This window comes from Gambusia affinis, linkage group LG20 (assembly GCF_019740435.1).
Source record: "Gambusia affinis linkage group LG20, SWU_Gaff_1.0, whole genome shotgun sequence".
Lineage (NCBI taxonomy): Eukaryota > Metazoa > Chordata > Actinopteri > Cyprinodontiformes > Poeciliidae > Gambusia > Gambusia affinis.
Genome location: NC_057887.1, coordinates 23,344,030 through 23,369,334, shown reverse-complemented (window position 1 = coordinate 23,369,334; position 25,305 = coordinate 23,344,030). Strand labels below are relative to the sequence as shown.

The 25,305-nt window shown below is 38.3% G+C and overlaps 2 protein-coding genes across 6 annotated transcripts in view; one reads left to right on the top strand and one right to left on the bottom strand.

The window, feature by feature from the left end:
• The window catches only part of kctd17 (potassium channel tetramerization domain containing 17), a 20,158-nt gene extending 13,888 nt beyond the window's left edge, over positions 1-6,270 (top strand). For 3 of the 5 annotated variants that reach the window (XM_044101753.1, XM_044101752.1, XM_044101755.1), the window contains exons 6-7: positions 1,050-1,185; positions 2,288-2,992. In XM_044101753.1, the coding sequence (XP_043957688.1) occupies positions 1,050-1,145 (96 nt within the window). In that variant the 3' untranslated portion in view covers positions 1,146-1,185; positions 2,288-2,992. Of the gene's footprint in view, positions 1-1,049; positions 1,186-2,287 lie in introns of all 5 variants that reach the window. The other 2 variants (XM_044101754.1, XM_044101756.1) reach the window with 2 other exon arrangements.
• Positions 3,335-25,305, bottom strand: gucy2cb (guanylate cyclase 2Cb). The gene is made up of 28 exons (XM_044101750.1): positions 25,267-25,305; positions 23,537-23,972; positions 21,430-21,542; positions 19,721-19,788; positions 19,400-19,615; positions 18,030-18,139; positions 17,134-17,236; positions 16,560-16,671; positions 16,017-16,158; positions 15,842-15,924; positions 14,382-14,490; positions 13,394-13,487; positions 13,097-13,199; positions 12,575-12,631; positions 12,403-12,474; positions 11,753-11,857; positions 11,597-11,683; positions 10,681-10,813; positions 10,165-10,302; positions 10,017-10,093; positions 9,323-9,414; positions 9,082-9,240; positions 8,461-8,653; positions 8,083-8,257; positions 7,358-7,456; positions 7,165-7,259; positions 6,990-7,066; positions 3,335-6,712 (listed from the first exon to the last, which is right to left on the bottom strand). Exons 2-28 carry the CDS (start codon positions 23,736-23,738, stop codon positions 6,505-6,507), a joined length of 3,222 nt encoding a protein of 1,073 aa, XP_043957685.1. The 5' UTR covers positions 23,739-23,972; positions 25,267-25,305; the 3' UTR covers positions 3,335-6,504.

Below are 25,305 nucleotides of genomic sequence, written 5' to 3'. Positions count from 1 at the left end.
ACATAAAGGGTTAAATTAACATAAAGGGTTAAATTAACATAAAGGGTTAAATTAACATAAAGGGTTAAATTAACATAAAGGGTTAAATTAACATAAAGGGCTACATTTTTATAATATGCTGGATTTACAACATAGGAAGCAGGTCTTAATATTTTAAGATGGAGAATTAACGCCAAGCTAAGAATAAAATAATAAATAGTCATAATATTAAGACTTTCTTTCTCTTAATATTATGACTTTTATTCTCCTACTTATTTTTTCTTAGTAATATTTAAACATCTTTGTTAAGCTGTGTTAAATACCGACTAAATAAATAGAAATTTGTTTTCTAACATTATTACACAGACAGCCCTCAAAATCAGCCGTGCTTACTATCAGTTTCTCTGCCGCACTAATTTTCTGTTCTTCGTTGCAAACCAGTACTTTTTAAATTGATAACTTACGGAGCTTGTCCAGCGTTAAGATTTGAAAACAGAACCGCAGAAAATGCATTTTCCATCCCACACCGGACTCTGTTTGGACCGTTTCTACTTGTCGCTTTGGGATCCATCCGCCATTTTGTATCAACTGGCTCCGGTTCAGGATGACCAGCGGCGCCCTCTGCTGGATGGCGGCCAAACTGCAGCACCGAAAAGCTGTAATGTTACGTTATTAGTCGATCAGTTTGAGCTAATTTTATTCTAATAAATCATTACTCGATAATACATATTAGGTGGATTGATTGTTTGTATCTCTGGTTGTAAAGATGGATGGATGAGAGAGAAGGGGGCCTTCTCCTCCAGCTTTCTAGTGTGCTTTGATCCTAGGCCATGCATCAAATGCTGCAAATGTCACTCGCCTCAAAATGTCACTCAGATTCATCCTCAGCTCGGCTTCTCCTCCCATCCATCATCTGTTTCCCTCCAACTTGAATATATTGATTGTATCATTCTGTATTTATCTCCCAGCATCCCACTCAACCCTTTCTGACGCTCATCAACATTTACATTTTATTATTATTTTTTGTCTCGCCTTTTTTTTCCTCTTCCTTCCCTCATGCCTGAATCAAGCCTCTGGAGACGCAGGAGGAGGAAGCAGCCAAGGAGGAAGAGGAGGAAGCGGAGGGAGGGAGAGAAACTACGGCGAATGAGTGGCTGAGAGAATGAGCGAGTCATGTTTCTTTGTTCCGAAGGGAGGCGGGAATGGGTGAGAAACCGAGCAGAGGACGTGTTAGCGCCCAGATCTGCTCGATTAATGTGTTTATGTGTTTGTACGTCTGCAGAGATGCAGGAGCCTCTTGATACCAGATCGGATTTCTGAAATAACAAACCAGAACAATTAGCTAATGGCTCGTTCTGTTTCACTTTGTTGTTAACTGGAACTCATTTCCTTTACCATATATCAGAGTATTGCTTCACATAGAACCTCGTTTAAATATTTCTAGCCAAATACACAAAGCAAATCAGTCCATGAACAAATTAATGGGTAAGAAGTTGGAAAGACGTTAAAAACCAGGAGCAGAAAGTCAGAAATGAACGATTGTTCATTAGTCATGTTTTTCCTCCTGATGGTCCGGTTGACCCGGTTCTACAGGAACCAGAACTCCATCATCTGCTCCACCTCCAGCTGCTGTGGTTCTGAGTCAAACCAACCTGTTCCCCTCCTGGCCTGTGGGGGCGCTGCACCAACAACCACTGAAGGAAACCACACAAAAACCTCTGAAGACTCTGAGAGCAACTTCCTGTTTCACCAGATGGAAACAAGATGGCGGACGGTCTGAAATAATCCCATCTGTTCCACCTACAGATGAATTTTATTCGACAGTTTCTGACGTCACGTCGCATTTTATCCGACTGATGCAGCGCTGGACGATAGATCAATAAAAATATATTGCTATAGACACCTGATTAATATCAATAGATATCAGAAGATCATCTGATAGAATATATAGAATATCCTCTGACATTTAAAACAAAAAACTAATTATCGATAGACAGTTATTTATTAGTTTTTGATTAAATATCTGAACTACTGCCAGCCCTACTGGCTGTTTGCTAACCTCAGATTAAACCGATCGATTGGTTGATAGATTGGTTCTTCCTGAAGCGTTCCTGACGTTTCTCTGCAGCAACACGTATGAAATCTTCACGTTCATATCATGAACTGGTTGGAGTTGGTTGCTTCACGCCATCATCATCATCATCGTCGTCGTCAGCTCAGCTGTTGCAGCTCAGACCTAACTGACTGATTCTCTCCCGTCGCCATGGTAACCACCTTACTGTAACAGAACCTGCTGTTTGTTTTGCAGCTGTTCCAGATCCACGGGTCCCGCATGTAGGAGCGCCCCCCCAACCCAGACTGCTTCCTAAGCCCCGCCCCCTCCGAGTGTCATCAGCGGACCACCGTCAGAACCGGACCTCATTTCATCGAGATGCAGAACAATCCTGCTCAGCTGTAGCAACGAATCGTCATCCAGTCATTTCACAGAAACAACAGAGCTTAGTAAGTCACAACCAAAGACCCACAGCCAGCCAGAGGTCAGAGGTCAGCTCTGACCCGCGGTTCTGACCCGCTGTGCAGCTGCTGACAGGCAGCGTCTGGACCCTGACACGTCCCACGTGGCGCCTGTCAGTTCTCCATCCTCGCTCCCCCCAGCGATGGAGGCAGCACTTCCTGTTTTTATTCAGATAGAAAATGAACAAACCCGTTCAGGAAAACCGCTTTGTTTCTTCTGTCATAAAAAACAAGATGGAGGAGACGAGTCGAGTCCCATCAGGCTGCGTTTCCATTAGGAAGAAAAATACGCAAATTGAAATTATGGAACTAAATTTGTGTAGTGGAAACATAAAAAAAACATCTTTAGGATAGAAACTTTTAGCGTTAGGACGAGGTTGTTTTTCATAACTGTAATGGAAACACTTCACATCAGATCATGTGAGTCACATGATCAACAACCAGATGTTACTGCTGCCGGAAACGACAAAGACGACAACAGGAAGTGGTTGGAGGATGATGGCGCTGCAGATTTGAATTGCATTTCTTATTTAATGGAAACACAGTAATTGATTTTTTTTTACACCAGTGGAATATTAACTGTGTTTCCATTAACCATAAACTAACAAGAATTGAAATTATGAAAATAAATGTGCATTATAGACCCATGACAATTTTTTTTTTTAAATGTGTTTTTTAATAAGTTTTTGAACTCTGAGGTTTTTAACCCTCCTGTTGTCCTAAAATAACATTTAGTGGATCTTTGGGGAGTTTTAACACAGTGGCGGGTCATTTTGACCCGAGGACAACAGGACAGTTAACCTGTATCATAATTAATGTATTTCATAAAACTGTATTGAAAACACTTTGTTTGCTTGATCAACAGGATGTTACTACTGCCAGAAACCACAAAGACAACAGGAAGTAGTTCTAGGATGTTTTAACGAACTATTGCATGAACAAAACTTCATGTGTGATTAAAATTTAATTTCTTATTTAATAGAAACAGCGCAATTACAAAATTGTTTTTTCTTGTACATTAGCAGAATATCAACAAACTTTTGCACACATTTGTAATGGAAACGAGTTAAGTCATTAGAAATGTTATCTTCGTCGTTTCTGGCAGTAGTAACGTCCCGTTGTTGATCATGTGACTTGTGTGATGTGGAAAAAGTTTCCTTACAGTTTTGCAAAATGAACCAATTTCAATGCAGCCAAAAACTTACAGAAAACTTTTTTTTTTTAAATTGGAGTGTTTCCATTAAGCAAATTTATTTTTCAAATATTAAATTGAACAATTATATGGTGAACGGAAATGGCAGAATAAGATGTCAGAGTCTCCTCTGATTGGATGATGACCAAGCTTTTTAATGACTTATCGCTTGAACAACTTATTCATGTGTGGTTTTCATTTCATTTCTTCTTTAATAGAAACACAGCGATTGCAAAATTGTGTTTTTCCAACATTAACAGAATATCAGAAAAGTTTTGGATACATTTGTTATGGAAATGGAAACACAGGCTGCCGTTCTGCCTCCATGTTCAGCTTCTTGTTTGATAAATGAGAAAATATTTGAACAGATTTTTTATTATTTGAAGTTGCATTAAAGTCCAAATCATAAGGATGTGAGACCAAATCAGACGGACTGTGTGTAGGTGTGTATGGACAGGAGGAGACTCAGCATATTGGGCCCATTGTTGGTACAAAAACAAGTAAAAGAGTAAATATTGATTTAGAAAAAAAGCTTAATCTCAGAAACAACTTCACAATTTCTGAGATTTTTACAGCAAATGGAGAATTTTAAACTCAAATTCCTGGGGTTTTTCTCTTAAAAAATTCTGAGATTCATTTAAAATTTTTAGGATTTTCAAGCAAATAACATTGTTTTTAATTTGAAAATTTCTGCCATTCTGTTTGCATAAATGAACTCGTCTTTCTTCTGTCTACAATGGTCATAATATGCTGTTTATGTTTATGGATAAATCTTAAACTACAACAAAAAGTTAACTTTGTAAATACAACCAATCAATGATTAAAAAGACGCTTTTCAAAACAGTTTTAATCTACAGGAAGTTCTGTCCTGTTGGAATCAAGATGGCGGACGCTGAGACAGATTACGTCAAAATGTCCGGTTAGAGACAATCGAGATTTGAAACCGTCTTTGTGTTGGTAGATCAGAGCTCCAGTAAACCAATAAATGTGAGAATAGTTCAACTTTAAGGAGTAGATAAAAATCGTCTGTTGGTCGTTTTTATCGTATCGGTCCGATGAGTGAAACTGGGCCGATATTTATCGGGTCATGTGACGCTGATGCAGCAGAGGATTATTTATTGGCAAACATCAGCAATATTTATATCAGCCCACGTTTTCCAGTCGGTGCGTTCGTAGGTGTTTGTTTCAAACAGAGCGGCGGCCATCTTTGTTTCTCCCGGCCTTTTTAACTCGGATCATCCAGTGCCTTGAGTTGAAGCAGGAAGCCCGACCCAACATGTCTGACAGGCTGGGTTTGTTGCTTCTCTACATTTTGCTGATGAAATGTGGACAGGACAGCTTTGTTTTGCTTTACTTTGAATGTTTGGTTTTTATTTTTTGTGTGCATGGTTGAGGTTTTTATGAGTTTTGATTATTTTCTATTTAAAACGATGACCATCGGGTTTTAGTTGACATGAATGTTCTTCCTCCTGGATTAAGCCGGTGCATCTCAATAAACCAATAATCTACTGCAGCAGTTACATTCAGAAAGTCAAACTGATATGGATTTGTTGCACACAGTTACAGTTCAAGTGTTAATTCATTTAAATTGGAATATTACCGTCATTTCCAGACTACATTGTTTTGTTTTTTCACACGCCGATGCAGCTAATATGTTTAAAAAAAACGTAATTTCTGATATTTTATGGCAAACATGATTTAACTGTTTAAACATTTTCAGTCACTTTTGATGCACAGAAAATCGCCAGTGGCTAAATAAACAAAGTACACACATTTTTTTGTTTAGGATGAACGTTTGCATTTACTACAGGAGGTTTACATACAAAAGAATATTTTTAGTTATTGTATTCCACAATTTTAGTAGTAATAAAGAAATAAAGAACAAAAAATATATATATTTCAAAAAGTCTTAAAAACTCAAGTTAAGCACAATGCTAATATTCAAGAGTGACTATGAAATTTTTTATTATTTCCTTTTCAAACTTGGGTTTGTTCAACAGTCTAAATTACGGAACACCAAACCAGCTAAAAATCTAACACTGAAATGTTCTGTTTCTCCAACAGGCTGTTCAAAATCATGGAAAGTTGAGTGGAAGAAAAAAAATTGGCAGCAATTTAAGCCACTTTTTATTAAAAAATATTTTTGATTTGATTCAGAATCAACAAGTTTTTGTCCCAAATCTAAATAAGTTTGTATTCTGAATGAAGTTATTCTGAAATGTTTACTGAGATGCTCCTGTTGCTCTTGATGCCCGTCATGGTCGGCATCATTCCTGTTGCTGTATTTCAGTTTTCATGCAGCTCCTGATGCAAAAAGCGCCACCTAGTGTTGCACTTTGAATATTCTGGTGAAAACCCAGAAACACGAGGCTGAAACGTTTGGACTTTGTTTCATCAGAGCAGTGAAATATTTTCTAAAACAATTTGACACATGAAATGTACCGATGAATCTGTACAGGCTGTTTTAACTTCATCTGAACAACTCTTCACCTTCCAACAGGAAGTTACTTCTATTTTTATTTTTATTATTATTTACTGTTGACTGTCACTGTTGTATACAAAAATAAAACATTTCTTTGGATTGAGCTGCTTTTCTGAATCATTTCCTCCTGTAGACGGCTGTTATGATCCGATCATGAACAGGAGAGATTAATGTGCAAAGCGGCTGGAGTTTGGCCTCAATAGGAGGAAAATATTTAACATTTTATCATAAAACAGAACATCTGAGGAGAAATATCAACCTTTAAGGGTTCAGAGATTTCACAAAGTTCGTCCGCCATCTTTGTTCCTCCGTCTGGGCTGCAGGAGACGCCGTTTGTCTACAGGAAAGTGCTGAGCGTGTTTTCCACGGTGGCCAGCTGCAGATACTCAAGATGGCCGCCTTCAGACTCCACCTCTGACTCTTCGTCGTCCTCCTCTTCCTCGCCGATACGCGCCTTCCTCCTCCGCACCGACCCTCGTTTTCGGCGCTCCAGACACGTCAGGATCATGTTGGCGAGATCCTGCTGCAGACGCTGGACGTTCTCTCTGCCAAGGCACGCAGCCAAGAGTTTGACCTTTGACCCGCAATACCGACTCTTCTAAAATGTTTTTTATTTCTATCTGTTCTGCCATGAGTGATCAAAACTTACTGATATTGGAGGAGGAGATTTAAAGCCAAAATGACTGTGAATTGGCTTTTCAGTCTTTTTTTAGCATTGTTCATTAGCGATTAGCATCCTCTAATTAGTTTGATCAGCAATGCTGATTTTTCTGTGTAAAACAGGAAGCGGCTAACAGTTAGCATGTGTGTAGGTTTGCTCACGTTGTTGGTGGAGTCGGAAGGTCGTAATCTTTCCCGGTTTCTCCCGTCAGCCAGTAAGTCGTTTCCATTCCTTTACCCTGAAAAAACACAACAAAACAGAAAAACTTTAGGAAAAACACCAGGAACAGAAACTTCTCCCAGTTTTCCTGCAGGTTTTGCCGGCGGCCATGTTGACCTTCAGGTACGTTTCTCCTCGGATCTCGTACTGGAACTTGCAGTCGGTGCGCTGCAGGATGTGGATGGTGGGTTCGTTGACATGAATCCGCAGCGCTGCGGGGCGACAGCACACGTATCGGGTGAATGAAGCTAACCGGCTAACCAACAGGAAGTTACGACTGACACTTCCTGTAAGAGTGTTCACTGCTCACGTTGTCCAGAAGACTCCATCCGCGACGCCGTGTTGACCGTATCGCCAAACAGACAGTACCTGGGCATCTTTATCCCCACGACGCCGGCGGCACACGGACCTGCACACACACACACACACACACACACACACACACACACAGATCTGGGTTCAACTACAGCAGGATGATGAAGCCAAGTTGTTTCAATGAAAAAATAACTGAAAAAATACTTAAATTGAAAAAAAAAAAGTCAAACCTATTTTTACATTCTAGTTTTTTTTTTCACTTTAAAAATTGTTTCCATTAAAAGAAATATTCAGTTTAAATTTATTTTTTCAGTTTTCTAGTTTGAAATTGTTTTTAGTTTCAATTTTTGAAGATATTTTTGGTCTAATCATTCTTTCTCAATTTAAAATCAATTTTTCAGTTTAATTTTTTTTCCAGCCTAAAATTTTTTTTTTGCTTCTCTTTTTTTTCTACTTTAAAAATTACTCTAAGAATTTGAATTTAGTTTCAGAATAATTTTCAGTTTGAAATACAGTTTTTGAACAAACTTTATGGCACCAGTGTAGCTCCATACAGGCTCCACCTCCAGCCTTCCAGAGCTCTTCGATGCGTTCCTACTCCAACGTGGCTGAATGAAATGGACTGACCGGGTGGATCAACGATTCCTTCAGGTTTGTTTCAGGTGAGTTTGGTGTAAAAGCGTCCGGCCGGCGGCCATCGAGGAGCGCCGCGGCGTCTACCTGAGTGAACGCCGATGCGTATCCACACCGGGATGCCGGGCAGATGGCGCAGCTGGAAGGTGCCCATGAAGGACAGGATGTCCAGCGCCATGCGGCAGATGTCCACGGCGTGTCGGTTCCCGTTCCTCCGCGGCAGGCCGGAGGCGACCATGTAGGCGTCGCCGATTGTCTCCACCTGAACGGAAAAGAAAGAGGAACTGAAACATTTATCAGACGACATTGGCCTGTAATGGTTCTTCCTGTTTCTGTCCAAATTTAATGTAGATCTGTTCAATTCTGCAATCTGAACCTGCCTCAGTGCTGCCCCCTTTGTGTTGAACAGCAGTACTGCAGGGGAATTTTCCTATTGGTTGTTTAGCGGTTTTGGTTCCCTGGTACCTTGTAGACGTCATGATGGTCCAGGATGCTGTCGAAGCCCTTGTAGATGTCGTTGAGCATGTCCACCACCTCCATGGGCGTGCTGTACTGGCACAGCGTGGTGAAGCCCACGATGTCGCTGAAGTAGATGGTGACCTCATCGTACAGCTCCGGCTCCACCACGCCGCTCTCCTTCAGGCTCTTCACCACCGGCCTTCAGGGGAGAAACAACCAAACCAGCAGTTAGCAGCAGGTTAGCAGTTGTTAGCTACGCCACTTCTGCTTCTATACGCTGGAGGGATGCCATATGGCAAGCCGTTTTAACATTAAATCAGCTTCGTCTGACTATCTGCAATTTAACATAATGGAATTTGAATTTTTTTATTACTTAATACTTAAATATTTAAAATTTATTTTCAATCTGAAAAATGTTCAGTTTAAAATAATTTGTCAGTTTTTATTTTTTGTCTGTTATTTTTGTTTTACATACATCTTTTTAAATTCAGTTTCAAATCTTTTTTTATGTTTCAAAATTACTTTTTGATGTCAGTTTCTTTTTCCTTTCAGAATTATTTTTCAGTTGAAAAGAACAAGAGGTCTAACTTTACGGCCCCACTGTAGCTCCGTACAGGGGCGACTGACCCAGGAAGAAGCATGAAGTTGAGGAAGTCGGCCCGGTCCCGCTCGGCTTTGTACAGCGACGTCCTCTCCTCCACCAGGTGCTCCAGGTTCCTGGAGTAGTTCTGCAGCCGCCGGATCATGTTGTCCATGTAGCTCTCGTTGTCCTGGTTGTGGATTTTACTGACGGAGGAAACGAGTTTTAATGAAGCCGAGCAGGAAGAGCCGTCTGTCCGACAGGAAGTGCACTGGTTACCATGGTTACCTGATGTTCTTCCCCAGGCAGTTCTCCACTTTCTTAAAGTCGGGTCTTTTCTCCGGATCTTCATCCCAGCAGCTTTTTATCATCATGTAAACCTGAAGGACATAGCAGAGCTAAAAAAAAAATCAATCAGAACGAAAGAAAAATGAAAATAATTGGTGTCAAAAATTAACAGATAAAAATATGGGGACTATCAAAATAAAAGCTGGATGTTCCTGTAATGCTGACAGAGTTGCTGGTGAACATCTGTATTGCCTTTAAAATGCTGGAGGAGAAAAGAGGAAAATAAATGATGAAGCAATTTGAAAGCAGCAAATGAATTAGCATATTAGCTAAATATTTAGCTTCAAACCATTCAGCTTGAGAAGTTCATATTTACTGTGAAGATAGAAATTTGGTCAGTCACTAAATATTAATCTGTAGCTTGCTAACTAAATATTTACTTTAAATGTACTTAAACATTTAGTCTAGTGCTAAATATTTAATGGTTTAACTTGATATTTGACTTGCTAACTCAATATTTATTTTGACGCTATACATTTAGCTTGCTAACTTAATAATTAGAAACTTTGACATTTGTTGAATAACACGGTAAAATATGACTTTAAAAGTTAAGCCCCCATTTTAAAGTTTTTCTCTTATTTGGCTAAATAAGCAGATTTTAATTTCTGACTGTATCTTTAAGAACGGCGCCGACCTCCCGTTCTTTCTCTGAAGCCATCTCAACGTCGAGGTCCGGTCTGAAGTAGGATGTCATCACCCTGGACAGCTTCTCTGTAAGAAACGCTTCAGTTCAGCTCAAACGGCGTCAACATCGGCTCAGATTCTGGAGGAAGGTTTCACACCTGAGCGGTTGGAGCAGGACTTGGAGTAGAAGGTGCTGCGCCTCAGAACGATCTCCTGGGAGATGATGGCGAAGCTGTACACGTCTCCTTTCTGCGACGTTCCCTGGTTCCTCAGGTGCTCTGGAGCCGTCCACAGGTCTGGTCAAGCGACAGAAATTATTACTGCACAAAATTTGACACCAATCATGTCAGAATTGGGTGATGTGGGAGAGTCTGGGTGACCTTTGACCTTTAATTAATATTTTCAAAGCAGTTACCCATGTAGTTACCCATGAGGCCTGTGGGGGCGCTGTAGTTACCCATGAGGCCTGTGGGGGGCGCTGTGGTTACCCATGGGGCCTGTGGGGGGCGCTGTGGTTACCCATGGGGCCTGTGGGGGGCGCTGTGGTTACCCATGGGGCCTGTGGGGGGCGCTGTGGTTACCCATGGGGCCTGTGGGGGGCGCTGTAGTTACCCATGGGGCCTGTGGGGGGCGCTGTGGTTACCCATGGGGCCTGTGGGGGGCGCTGTGGTTACCTTTGCTGCTGCTGAGGAAGGCGTTGCAGCCGAAGTCGGTGATCTTCACCACCATGCGGTTGTCCACCACGCAGTTGGTGGACTTGAGGCGGCCGTGGACCTGGATGTTGCTGGAGTGGAGGTACGACATGCCCTGCAGGGACGCAGCGAACAACACTCAGACGCTAATAAATACAGACTGTATGGAGCTACACTGGGGTCATAAGTTTGCTGAAAACATTAATTTGACAGTGACAATAACAAACAATTTTTCAGACTGAAGGATTTTTTGGATATCCAGTCTTTCTTCCACCTTTTTGTTTAACAGTTGAAAATAATATTTTTTATTCTAATTGCTTTTTCAAAGATCTTTTTGTTTACGTTTTTATTTATTTTAAATCTAAATATTTTCCAGTTTCAAACCCTTTGTCAGCTGAAAAACTGTTTTTCTGTTTTAAATGTTTTTCAACATTCCTTTTTTGAACCAACTTTATGATCGTAATTTTGCTCCATACCGCCAGATGGAACTGATGCTTCCTTATAAATCAATTCAATAATCTGTGAAATTTAATTTAACCCTCACATGATTTAAAACATGTAATTAAAAAATTATATTTAAACACTGACTAATGTCAAAGAAGTTATTGATGATTTTATGATCAATTTTAATATTTGACATATTAGATTTACCAGCTGTGTGGACTTTTACTTTGAAAAGCACCCTAAAACAGATACTTTAAGTATTAAGTTTAATACGAGACGTTAGCGGTTGCATAATCCCAAAACACTAAACAGTCTAAGTGGTGTGAATACTTTAGTAGCGTGGAGCATTAGCCCAGCTGCTGTTATTGATTAAACCTTTCGTTTATGAGCTTCATGCTCCACATCACATCAAACCGTTGCCGTTCCTCCGGTTGAGCAATCTGTGAAGTCTCACCTTGGCGATGTCGTACATGACGGAGATCTTGAACTCCCAGTCCATGAACGTGTCCTCTGGGTACGACACTTTGTCGTTCAGCACGTACTGTTGGAGAAACTCCAGTCATTTCTGCCACTCTTCTGTGGAAACATGAGCGGGTTGCGGCGTACGTACCCGGAGCGACCCCCGCTCTCCGTACTCAAAGACGCCGAACACGCCCTCGTCAAACCGCACCGTGCCATAAAACTTTGTGAGGTTGGAATAGTCGATGAGCAGAAGCTGCCAGGAAAAAGGAAAGAATCCACGGCATGGTGAGCTTCGGCAAATATTAACAGAGGTCATAAAAATCTGAGACAAGGGGCAAATAAAAGATGACAGACCAGGATCTATGGAGCTACACTGGGGCCATAAAGTTTGTTTTAAAACGAGCAACAACAAAAAAAATGTAACTGAAAATATAATTTGAAACAAAAAGAATTAAAGACTACTTTTTAGATGAACTTTTCAAGTTCATTTTTTTATTTCACATTTTGTGCTGTTTCAAGTATCTTTTCTTTCGAATATTTTATTTCTGTTTAAAATTTTTCAGTTTCAAATCCTTAAAGTTTTACGATGCTGAGTTTTAATTTTTTTCACAGTATAAAAATTATTTTTATATTTATTTATATTTATATTTTTGGTTATACAAAAAATATTTTTACAATACATCTTTTCTCCTATTTAAAATTTCTTGTTTAATTTTTCCAGTTTCAAGAAAATTTTTTGGACCAAACTTTGTGGCACCAGTTTAGCTCCGTACGAGTCCAGCTCGGTCTTCATCTCACCGCATTCAGATCTCTTGTCTGCTCTTTGTTGAAGTTCCCTTCACAGTTCTTCAGCTCCTTCAGAATCACAATCTGAGCAGAACCAGAACAGAATCATTGTTTATCTGCTTGTTTGTGTTCAGAGGAAAAGGTTTGAACATCTATATCAGCTGCAGGTTTTCCTTCCAACTACCTTTCTGTCGTAAAGCGCTCGGAGGATCTTGAATTTCTTCTTTCTTTCTTCTTCTATCTAAAGAAATAATAAGATTTTGAAAGTTGTAAAAACATTTAGCATTTATCTGCAACGCCCAGGCTTACTGCCCCCTCTGGTGAATCAGTGGAACTGCAAAAATGTTTAGAAACATTCAATAGGAGATCATTCAGGAAAACGCTCAGCTAAAAAATATTTGCTTTAAAAATATACACTTTGTAGACATTTGTACAGAATATATGCAAACAAACAGTTTCTATTAGTTATGAGCTCGGGTTTAAAGCAACGGTACAAAAGTTGTTGCATAAAGTAAATAAATGTGGCCCTGAAAATTTTAGTTTCTTTTTAATACATTTTTTCACCAAAATACTAATAAAAGTGGAGGTTGTTGTTAAAACATAAAATAAGATAAAAAATGTTTTTCTACAGAACTCAAAGTAAACAAGAAGAATCAACATTTTTAAAGACGCAGCAGCTGGATGTGAAACTCTGATGTTGGTTCACCTGTAGGGAGACGATGTTGTGTTCGCCGTCCTCCAGGAGAGAGATGAGGTCAGAGTTGATGTGGGACCAGCGCTTCCTGAGGAGCCGGTCCTTCCTGTTCTGTCTGAAACAACAAAAACATCACCATCTTCATCATCATCATCATCATCATTATCTTCATCATCATCGTGATGCTGGAAGGTAAAAACCCGCCATCTTGTTCTCATTCTGGCTTTTAAATCCTATTTATTGTCACAGTAAAAAGGACAAACATCCTCGGCTTCATGTGATCCTCTGTGTCTCTACACAACGACTCACCTGTAGAAGATAAATGCGATAGTTGCCACGACAACCACTGTGACAGCCAGGACGCCCACAATGATGTCTTGGATCGGAGGGCCGGTCGACACGTCTAGTAAAGTTTATTTATCAAGAACATTTCAGCAGGGAGGCAGTTAAAAGGGATGAAATCATAAATAAACATTACATTTGATCAAATATCACAATCAAATATTAAACTAATCAAAACACATCAAATATATTGATCAATGTTCCAGTTATGATGGATCAAAGGCAGTTCTGGGTTTTAAGCTTTAAGTCAAGGAGTCTCAGTGTTTCAAATGTTTTATGGAAGTTTATTATTAATTATTATTATTATTATTATACTCAGGTGATGAAAGGCCGGCTTTGTAACCATCTTTATCTGTCTCTGATGTTCAGCTGTGGATAATAAACAGGAAGGTTTGAACACTGTCAAAAAATAAAATCAATCAGTTCAGAGTTTCTGTCTGCAGCAGAAAAAAATGATCTGAATTAATTAAAAACTCATTTGGCCTCATTTCCAAATTTCCTCTTGGTTTCTCGACATCACTGCATCATTTTTATTGGTTCTACTTTCATTTCTGTGTTTTCACTGTTTAACTTTTTAAAGGTTAAAAACATCAAAAGCAAACCAGTTAAAAGGTTCAAGGTTCAGGTGTCAAAAATAATCTATTAAAATCCAGAAAATAATATATAACCTATTTATAATGCCTTATCAGCTGAAGAAGTCTCTTTGTAATCTTGCGACACTAAAATCTCTGAAGCTGGCATTTTTCCCGCTTCCTCAGAGACAATAAATGTTTGCTAAATTTATCCTCTTATCAGTTTAGGGTCACACAATAGAATCTCCGGCTGGAACCTCATGAGTTCATAACGCCAAACAGGGGCTGTGTGCGTCTGATCATGTGCAGGTGAGTGGTTAATGATTGCAGCTCCAGGGTGTGTGTGTGTGTGTGTGTGTGTGTGTGTGTGTTTTCAAGTTTACCATTCTCTGGCTTGTAGTCGGGAAGCTTTTTCCCCCAGATGAAGGCCGGAGATTCATCCTTCGTTGTAGTTTTGGCGTTTTCAGTGTCGAAGGTGAATAAACATTTATACTGAGGAAGAGACAACAGAACCAACATGAACTGTTTACATATCAGCAACATGTCGAATTGGTTTCAAATAGACATGCTAGTTATCGATTAATGAGTTGATCTAAAGTTGAATTGATCTCATCAATCGAATATTTAATTAAGCGGCCATTTTCTTTATTTTTTCAGCAGTTAAATACTGCTGACACAATAAATTATCAACCGGATAATTGTGGTTGTTCACATTATTAAACTCAGACATAATAAAATATAACAAAGATGAAAAGAAAAATATGTGAACCACCAAATCTCCCATGAACAGAGATGCCAGGTGCTTTTACTCAATTACATTTACTGGAGTAACATTTTTCAAAAAATGCATTTTTAGGAGTCTTTTAATGCTGCTGAATCAAAAAAATAAAAGATGTGAAGAAAGTTCATTCGGTCAGTGAGGAGCGCAGATTTTACCGCTGTTAGCAAGTCAGTAACTTCTGGTTGAAAAGTTAACGGAGCTCCGCCGAACGAAGCGCCATTAAACTGAAACTTCAGGAGTTTGTCGAGATTTTATGTTTTAAAACAGAACCGCGAAAAATACACTTTTCATCCCACACCGACTGTTACTTATTCTTACTGTTCTGGAATAGCGCCGCCATCTTTAATTCTACGTGTAAGCCATGCTCCGCTCAGAATGACCGGCAGCGCCCTCTGCTGGACGGCGGCCAAACTACAACACGGAAAGACGGTCAGGGATGCCGCTATTGATCGATTAAAACTAATTTTAATCTAATAAACCATTAATCGACAGTTAATCATAAGCCAATTAATCGTTTGCCTAGTTTTGCTTCAGTGACACATTTAGATGTTTTGTTTTCCAGGCTGGAGCGATATTAGAAGGAACTATTTAAATTATTTTGAAAAACAATAACCATGTTCAGATTAAAAGAGAATTTTCACCCATCAGTACAACAGGGTCAATACTCTACATTTAGGCTCCAATTAGGGATGAAATGATTAATCATATTAATAATTTTTGAGTAGCAATTAACTCAAACATTAGCAGACTGTCCCTCTGTCAGTATTTCAGTTTCATTTGGCTCAAATTCTGAAGAAAAAGATTAGAAAGTCTCATCTCCAATTGGAGATTTTTTAATCATAATCACTTTTTGCTATCTAATTAATCGATTCATCTACAAATAATCCCCAGATCAGCCCTTCACTGTATTCAGTTTAGCAGAAACCCAGAACTTTTCACATGTTAATGTTTGAAGGATATTTTTTCTTTGTGAGATCTGGCAGACAAAATAATCCTTTTTCAAGTCACATAACATGTTTTTGAGAAACTAAACTTTACTATAAAGATGTGAGTTAAGTTTACCTGGTGGTCAGTTGTTGTGTACATGATGGAAAAATTAACATCTCTGTCTCCGTACTTGTCTAATTTATATTCTCCTGCAATTCCTGGGCGAGAAATGAAAACACTCAAACTTTGACATGTTTTAAAGTACGGAACTACATCTGTGACACAACGAGCAATTACTCCTCATCTTTACCATTAAAGACAACATTTCTGAAGTAATTCACATTCACAAAGTCCATTTCTTGACTCTCTGACTGATTTTTGCTGGCGAGTTTCCTCATCACGTTTCCTATATGCAGCACTGAGTCGTGATACGCAGCCATGTAGTCGTTCATCTGCAGGGAGGAAAAGAAATGATGATGATGATGATGATGATGATGATGATGATGATGAAGTGATTCAGACTCACTAGCAAATGTCTGAGTCTTAAAGCTTTTATTTCAGTGATACATTTCCTTTTACTGGCCAGTGAATATCTAGTGCTGAACTAAATACTTCAGAACAAAGTATTTAGTTTGTAAACTAACTGTTTAGCTTGCTAACTAAATATTTAACAATAAACTAAATGTTGAATTATTAATCTAAATATTTAATGTTCTAACTAAATACCTAGCTGTAATATTTAATCTAATTTAATCTTCAATCTAATTTATTTTGCCTAATGAAATATAAACTAAATATTCTCTATATCTGTAAATCTGCTGCAGATGGTCATGTTCTCACGCCGTTTCCTCACCATGTTGTCGTCCTTCAGGTCGGCGTTGACGTCGTACTGCCTGGAGTTGGGCATGGTCAGCACCAGAACGTTCCTCATCTCCGGCCGCGACGGACTCTTGTAGTAAATATCACTGAGTTAAGTAAGAAAAATACAGTTAGGTTCTGCAGATCGTAGATATTCAACAGATAAATTCAAATGCAAATCCTTTATGTAACATGAAATAAACAAATTTATCAGAGAGAAAAGGTTGTAGTGTGAAGCGTTGTGGTGAAACGCCCTGGAGGCGTTTTACCAGTAAATATTTTCCTTTTTTCATCTTGTGCTCCAGTCATTTAATTACACTTAATATTGTTATGCATCATTATTTATTGAACATTGACATTGCTTTTGGACTCTGTAAATGGATTTTTCTTTTGTTTTCTAATAATGTTTGAACTTTACAGAAAGAACCAAGTTTCTGTGTTATAAACAGTTTGTTAAAAAAACAACAGTAAAGTAGATTAAGCAGAAATAAACAGATAAAAAGAAAAAGTTGCTAAAGCAAATTAAATTTGGAGATGTGAAAAGAGGCTGAGGTGAAGTCAGAACTGACTTGTACAGATCAATGAGGACGAAGAGGAAGTCGCTGCTGTCGGCTCCTCTGGACTCGTTCTTCATCTCCAGTAAGTCCGACACCGAGCCGCAGATGATGATCACTGTAAACAAACAACGGTCAGATCTAAAAACCAAACGGTCAGATCTAAAAACCAAACGGTCAGATCTAAAAAAACTAAACGGTCAGATCTAAAAAAACTAAACGGTCAGATCTAAGAAAACTAAACGGTCAAATCTAAAAACTAAAAACGGTCAGATGTAAAAACTAAACGGACAATACATCACATAAATTGATCACTTGGATTCAACCTGTAAAACATATTTAAATATGACATTAATCATATTTTAGTTGGCCTGGCCACAGTTACAAAAATCATAGTTTAGAACATATTCAGGTTTGGCATTAAAAATCCTCTATAACTTTTATTAAAAAAACATAAATGTTTTTTAAGGATTTATTCCAATTATCATTATGTTGTATAATACAAGATAATCCAGAGCTAACTGCAAACCACCAATCAGAGCCAGGAGGCGGGCCTTATCGCTGTCAATCACTCTGATGCTCGCCTCCTCCTGCTCGCTCTCTGCTAAGCTACAGCTAACTCACCACATTGAGCAGCAAGTACATGAGATTGATTGACAGCGCTAAGAACCTTATGATTTTACTTTCATAATTAAACATAATAAATTTTAGCCTGGTCTTAATTTTATGTTGTAGATTCAACCTGAATTCAAGATCCAAATAAACAGAAGCTGCACAAGAAGCTTCTCAAACAAACTCTCTCTATTGAGAACTGCTATGAAGATGAATTATGTGGAGTATTATAATTTTCCTGAATACTTCCTGTCATACCCAGTCTGGCTTTGTGGACCGGCAGCCATTGACCAACTTACGGTTGCTCGTCCTGTTAGTCTGTGAGAGAACGGCTTCCATTTCCTTTGGTCCGCGCAGAACCGTTTTCGAAACGTTTTTGATGCCGTCGGCATCCAGCGCGTTGATATACCTGAAAAACAATTCACCATTAAATGAACAAACACTTTTTACAGTGTAGTGAAGGTAAAGTCAGCAGCAGGACGTCCTGATCAGTTGCTGTTTTTATTGGTTGCTGCTGGCAACTAGCAATTATTTTAGTGATCAAGAATTCAATCAGTTAATCGGATAAGAAACCGACACGTTCCACAGATTCTTCATTTAACTACTTAAACCTTTTAGAAATATAATAAAAGATGCAAATAATTCAAAACATTTAAGAAAGAACATTTAAATGATGTAATAACAGCGTTTCTTTAGTAAATTAGAAACTTCTAAAACAGATTTACAGACAAACACGTTTTTATTTTAAATGCAAAATGTTTAAATATTTTGGTTTTAATTACTGCTGTAAAATGTTTTTATGGTTTAAAGCACTTTGAACTGCAATGCTGCTAAAATGTTTTATACAAACAAACTTGACTTGGTCTCGATTATAAATCTTATTTATTGATCATGTGTCACAGCAGACACATGATCAATAAATAATATCCATTGATATGAACACATGCATATTCAATAAATAGAGTACTAAAGGTCAACTAGCTCTCGCTAGCCTGCCCTAACCCTGACCCTATGGTTGCCTAGCAACTCACTCACTCTTTGGTTACCTAGCAACAACCTGCTGAGTAACTTCCACAGCAGCAGTTTAACAACATGGAGAGATAAAACAGGAAACGCTTCAGCTTCAGCTGGCAATATTTAAAATTAAAAACTAATTAATAATTCCTGATCTTGGCTGATATATGGGGCTGCACAGTGGTGCAGTTGGTAGAGCTGCTGCCTTGCAGCAAGAAGGTCCTGGGTTCGATTCCCGGCCCGGGGTCTTTCTGCAGTTTGCATGTTCTCCCTGTGCATGGTGGGTTCTCTCCGGGTTCTCCGGCTTCCTCCCACAGTCCAAAAACACGACTGTCCTGTGTGTCTCTGTGTTGCCCTGCGACAAACTGGCGACCTGTCCAGGGTGACCCCGTGACCCCGTGACCCCGCCTCTCACCCGGAACGTAGCTGGAGAGGAACCAGCAACCCTCCTGACCCCTTTAGGGACGAAGGGTGAACAGGAAATGGATGGATTGTGATTCCATTTTAAAGTCTCTATCCACACCGGATCAAACCCGACATGTTCTGTTAAATTAACCAAAAGCAGGATGGGTCCACATTTGATTCAGGATTAATAACCCGAGCTGGATTATTTTTTACAGTGTATTGTGAATGGAGGAGTTGAGATGCCACTGACCAGAAGCAGTCCTCCGTGTTGTTGGTTTTTTTGTAGATGTAGGCCGTCTTCCACTCGGGCTTCAGGGGGTTTTCTTCCTGCCAAAAGCCGCTGAAGAAGTCGGAGATCTTCCGCGCCGGAGGCAGAACCCGCTGCAGGTTGAGGGCGAAGTCACAGGACGGGCCGAAGCTTCCCGCCGAGATGATGGGCGTGCTCAGCCCGAAACCTTTCTCTGCGCTGGCGGGACCCAACGACACAAACAACAGAAACCAGGGAGGCTGGAAACTAAACCTCTCAGGAATGAACTGTGATTGGCTGTTTCAGAGCAATGACGTAACTCACTCCACTAACGGGAACGTCGCTATGGTGCAGGTGGGTCCGAGAACAGCGCAGCCGAGTTTATCTGCACTCTGCCGGAGAAAACAGACGGTGTTGGGTTTGGACTTTTAGTCTCATCTGTGGTTCTGGTTTTCATCACAGAGAGGCTCAGCAGGGCCGGCCATAGCCTTTATGGGGCCTGGAGCAGATCTTCATCTGGGCCCCGCAGGCTAGCATGTCAACATCAGATTCTTCTTCACTATCATTACATTTGCAATTAGCAACAAATCAATTAATAACATTATAGATTAAAACAAACTCAATAATTTATTTTTTTCTCTTTCTACCAAAAACTGGATGATAAAAATCTCCAGTCTGGTGTTTTGGTCTCAACTGGCCCTTTTTGTTCATTTTATTTGTTGTTTTGATGCTTATTTTGGATTTTTAAACTGTTTCCAGTTCCAGTGTTAAATGTTTATTAGAATTGAAAGTTTATGGTTGTATTTCTCTTTTGTTATAATTACACAAAATGTTTTTTTTTTATTATTTGTATTGTTCCTTAGCTGACTGAAACACCTCTGAAAATGTGAATTAAAATGATATTCCTTGAAAATGATCACAGTATTATTTATAACTTGTGGGACATTTATCATGCAGAAACATTTGTTCTGATGACAGGCCTGAGCTTTCTGCTGTTCTTACAGCTACTGGAAGAGCAAACATCCGTTTTCTAAATCAGATAAATAGTTATTAGATGGTAAACCAAATATTTAGCTTTCTGCTTAAATATTATCTACTTAATATTTATCTTTGAGCTAATTAAATATTTAGGTTTGCAACTAAATGTGTAGTTGCTAAGCTAAATATTTAGCATGCTAATTAAGTTCTTAGCTTGAAACTTTTATAAATGAATGACCAAATTATTGCTGCTGTTTTTCAACTGTGAAACTTTACAAACGGCATCCTGTTCACTAATATTAGCAATAAAAGCTAATAATCAATGTTACGTTAAAACTAAAAGAATCACGTTTGGAAACAGAGCAGCAAAAATCTAATGAAGGGAAATTACATTTGGTCGTTTCTCAGTCGGATCAGAGTTGTTGACTTCCAGGTGATCGAGTCGATTTCTCTAACTACACTGGATGAATCTATCGATTATTAATAAAATAATTTGGAGAATAACGAGTCATATGACGTCACACATTGTCCTTGATTCATAAAAAAACTTCTCAACCTTTTTGGATGTTATCTAATTGTTCATAACTTTGGAAAATACAAAAGATAAACAATAAAAAAGACCTAAATCAACATATTTAACATGTACTGTAAAAATGGATGTTGGATTTACATAAAAACTGTAAAATTACAACAGAAAAGCACTGTAAAATAAACCAGATAAATTTGATTTATTTGCTTAAACTAAAGATAGCGATAAAAAATAGAAAACATTGTAATAATTATAAAACTATTCTGTAAATAAGACATTCAGATTCTGGAAAAACAAAACGGTTTTTGACAGAAGTCGTTTTATGACTTCATTACTTTTTACACCGTGTGACGCAAAATTAACACTTAATATTAATATTAGATCATTAATGTAACTCAGCTCTGATTTCAATCACTGTAAATTCATTTACATTTTTAGTAGCATTAACTTCTTAATATTTGCTCTTTTTGCAGGACATCTGAGAGTTTTTCTGTTTTTACAGTGTGGAGGGCTGAAGGAGTCTGACCATCAGGTTGCGCAGCGTCTCCACCGCCTCACACGGGCTGCTGTAGCAGCCGCCCTGACCGTAGATGGTCGTGTTGATGCCTTCAAAGTTCGCAGTCAGATTAAATCCAAACGCTTCACGGCGGCCATGTTGGAACAAACAAACCAGTTATTCATTTTAATCTTCTTCAACTTTTCCACATTTTCTTATGTTTTTAAAATAAAAACTAAAAAACAGAAAAGATCAAAAAAACAAAAAACAATAAGAAAATAAAACGTTTTTAAAATAAAAATTTGAAAAAAACAACCTCAGACCTTTTTAAAATAATTGTTGCTGTTTTAAAGAAAAACAGAAAATAAAGAACAAGCTGAGACTTCCTCTGAAAATCAACTTTTTTACACGTTTCCAGCTCTCTTTACTGCCACACCCCTAAAAATAATCCTGACCAGTAAACCAGTCCAGAGAACTGGCAGCATCATGCTGTGGGACGGTGGGCGGAGCTAAGTTAGTAAATCCTGCTAATTCTGGGAGTTTGATCTTCCAGCAGGTCAACCAGCCTGAACATGCAGCTAGAAATATTATGGGATGGTTAAGATCACAGCTGATTCCTGTGTTAGAATGTCCTAGTCAAAGTCCAGACCAAACTGAGAATCTGCTCAAATTATTGATGAGAAGTTTCCTCTAGATGTGGAAAGCTGGCTCAAAACGTGGTTTTATAAAATACACCACACTTTTCAGATTTCACCTGTTTAAATAAATTAAATGAATGAATTATTTTCCTTCAGTTTAAAAAAATTCTGCGTTAAATTGAGTTGACCTGACTGATAAAATTTATACAAAATTAATATGAACCGATTTTAATTTTTAAATTTCTTCAGTACTGAAATAAAACAAAAACAATATTTTTTTTTTACAAGCAGATCAAGAACAGCTTGTAAAAACATAAAAAACTAAATGAAATAAATGGATTGTGAAACCAAATAATCTATAAAATGCCTACAGAATAAATTATTCATATTTATCTGCTCATGAGAAAAACTTTCAGTTTTCACCTGAAACTCTCCCAGTGAATTTATTTTATATTTCTGGTTTAGTTTTAATTCTGGGTCTGGATTTGTTATTTTACTTTAATAACAGTTTGATGTTTTTATGATTATTATAATTACAATATTAATTATTAAAAACTCTTATTTTGGATTAAAACTTTTTTCTCTTCAGAAGAATTTTGTAAATATTTATTCAAATATTTATTCCTCTTCATCAAGCCTGAGGGAAATTCATTTCCAAATCTCGGTTTTATTTAACGTTCTGTTGTTTCTGCAGCAGGGCCGGTCCCACGTTATTCAGGGCCCTGAGCAGAACCTGACCGGGGAACCTTCACACTACGATCCCTCAGCTAATATCTACTTTATCTGTTTCAGATTATTAAAATTAATGTACAAAAACAGAAATACAAATATTTTAACATCTTTCAGGATCTGCAGCAGTGTTGTATTTCTAGCATGTTTAAAAAGGTTTTTAATGTTTATTTGTAGTTTTTAGAGTTATTACTGGCAGCGGGGAATAAAAATGATCAAACAGAATAATTTTATTTATTTTAGATTAACTCCCTAATAAAACATTTACAAACCAGTTTTCCATGACTGCTGCGGGTCTTGGACGCCCCCTGTTGGTGTGGAGGCCCAAATCAGTTTGCTTTAATCTTGCACATGAACTGACCTGTTTACTGAAAACATAAATCAGGGCTCTCAAACTCCAGCCCTCCAGTCGCCGTCCTGCAGCTTTTAGATGAGCCTCAGGTACAAAACAGTGGAATGAATTTCCTCCTGGTTTGGATCGGTTCTCCAGAACCTTCATGACCTCATTATTCTGTTCAGCTGCTGCAGCAGAGGCTCAGCTAGAAGTTACAGGGCAGCGGGCCTGACATGAAGCAAGCAGCATAATGGCTGCTTTCTAACAATTTATTGCACCAGCAACTTTCTGTCTTATCTGTTTTCCTGATGAATTGGCTCTGCTTGATTTACACAGTTTGGTGGAAACTGTGAGGTTTTCTGTTTCCCTGCTGTAGAAATGAACAAACAGAGCAGTAAAGCTGATTATCTTATCGCAGTAATTCATTGTGATTCACCTTCTGCGGCGTTAATCTCTGCGTCTTTCTCTATGGCTTCCTGGATTTTCTTCTTCACGTACTTCAGGCTCCAGGGAGAGTCCTCGTCCTCCAGCAGGATCACGTTGATGGCGATCCCGTCCAAACATTGCCCTTTGCCTGCACTGCGGGCAGCGGCAACCCCGAAGGCGCAGAGCAGCAGCCACCAGCCGCACCGCCGCATCTTCCCCTCCAGCGGGTCGCTCAGAAACAAGCCATGCTCCCCAGGGAGGTCAAAGGTGAATTTATCTGAAAACGGAGAATCCTGATGAACCGAGTCCAGGTGTTTCTGTCCGGGTGTCGGATCCGAACTTCCTCAGTCGCTCCGAGCTGCTCTCTCCTCGGCGCCTCGTTAATGTTCAACCTTTAAAGTCGCAGAGGGAGGGCTTGGAAACTTCACCGGATTGTTGTGCAAAGTCTGAAAGACAAGCAGCAGATAGTTGGTGGATTTAACCAGAAACAACGAGCCATAAATCAACTAATGGCACAAAGTTAAAACACAAACTGTTATTCATTTTCATGATTTATCTTTTTATTTTTCTTTCAAACTGGACGATGAGAGTCTGGAGTTTTAGTCTCAACATTTTTTGAAGGACAATTTTGTTTACACAGATTTTATAATTGACTTTCACTGCAAAAACACAAAATCTTACAAAGTATTTTTGGTCTATTTTCTATTGCAAATATTGTAGTAAAATTAAAAAAGAGAAAACTAACTTAGAAGTAACTTTTCAGCAAGATAAAAGTATTTATTTTAATAATTCCTAAATATTGATAAAGTTCTGCATCTACTGTTGGATAAATTCACTGATAAGAACATTTTCCAATATTATTGGTAAATCTGTACTAGAAATTAGGCTAAAAATATTTGGTAACGTTTTTTGTTGTTGTTTTATTTATTTATTTTAAATGATGAAATAAATTATATTTATATATTATCTGATAATAATTATGGGGAACTCTGACCATCCTCTTGTCTTCAGTCAGAGGTTCCTTCACATTCACCGCAATATGGACTGCTACAGGAGCTCTTTCTTTATGACAACCATCATTATCTACAATAACTGAAAATGTGAATTAATATGAGTTACAACATTTAATTTCCCTTTGATATCAATAAAGTAATTCTTTTAGTTGAATTGATTTTGAATAAAGGATAGTGAATTTTAATAAGCATAAATACATTTAAAAACCAGAATTTTCTTCTGTATTTACCGTGTGTGTCAGTTATATTAGAAAAATAATTGACACACAGTCAAACATATAATTTACAGCAAATTACAAGAAATAATTAACTGCTTTTCTTTTAGCCCACAATGCTACAAATTAGCATTTATAAAAAGGAAGTGGCGCCTACAAAAACCATCTAAAACATTTATTAAAGGTGTAAATTTAAAACATGAATGCAGTCTAAGTCGTCTGAATGTCAGTGAAGTGTTTTATTTTAAAAATGATTCCTCTGACGTAGTTAGCAGGAATTTATGGCTGGATTTATGCAGAAGGTTTTAAACACTAAAATAAAAATGTTAAAGTTTATTAAGAGCAGATTGATCTGAACTCGACACACAGATAACAAAACAGGAACAGCCTGACTGCGACTGCCGTAATAAAATTATAATTTATCTTTAGGTTATTCAAAGTTTCAGAGCTCAGCAGAAACAGTTGTTTTACACTGAAAAAACTATTTTTGGTCTAGTTTTTACTGCAATTACCTTAAATCAGGGGTGTTAAACTCCTGGTCCTGGAGGACC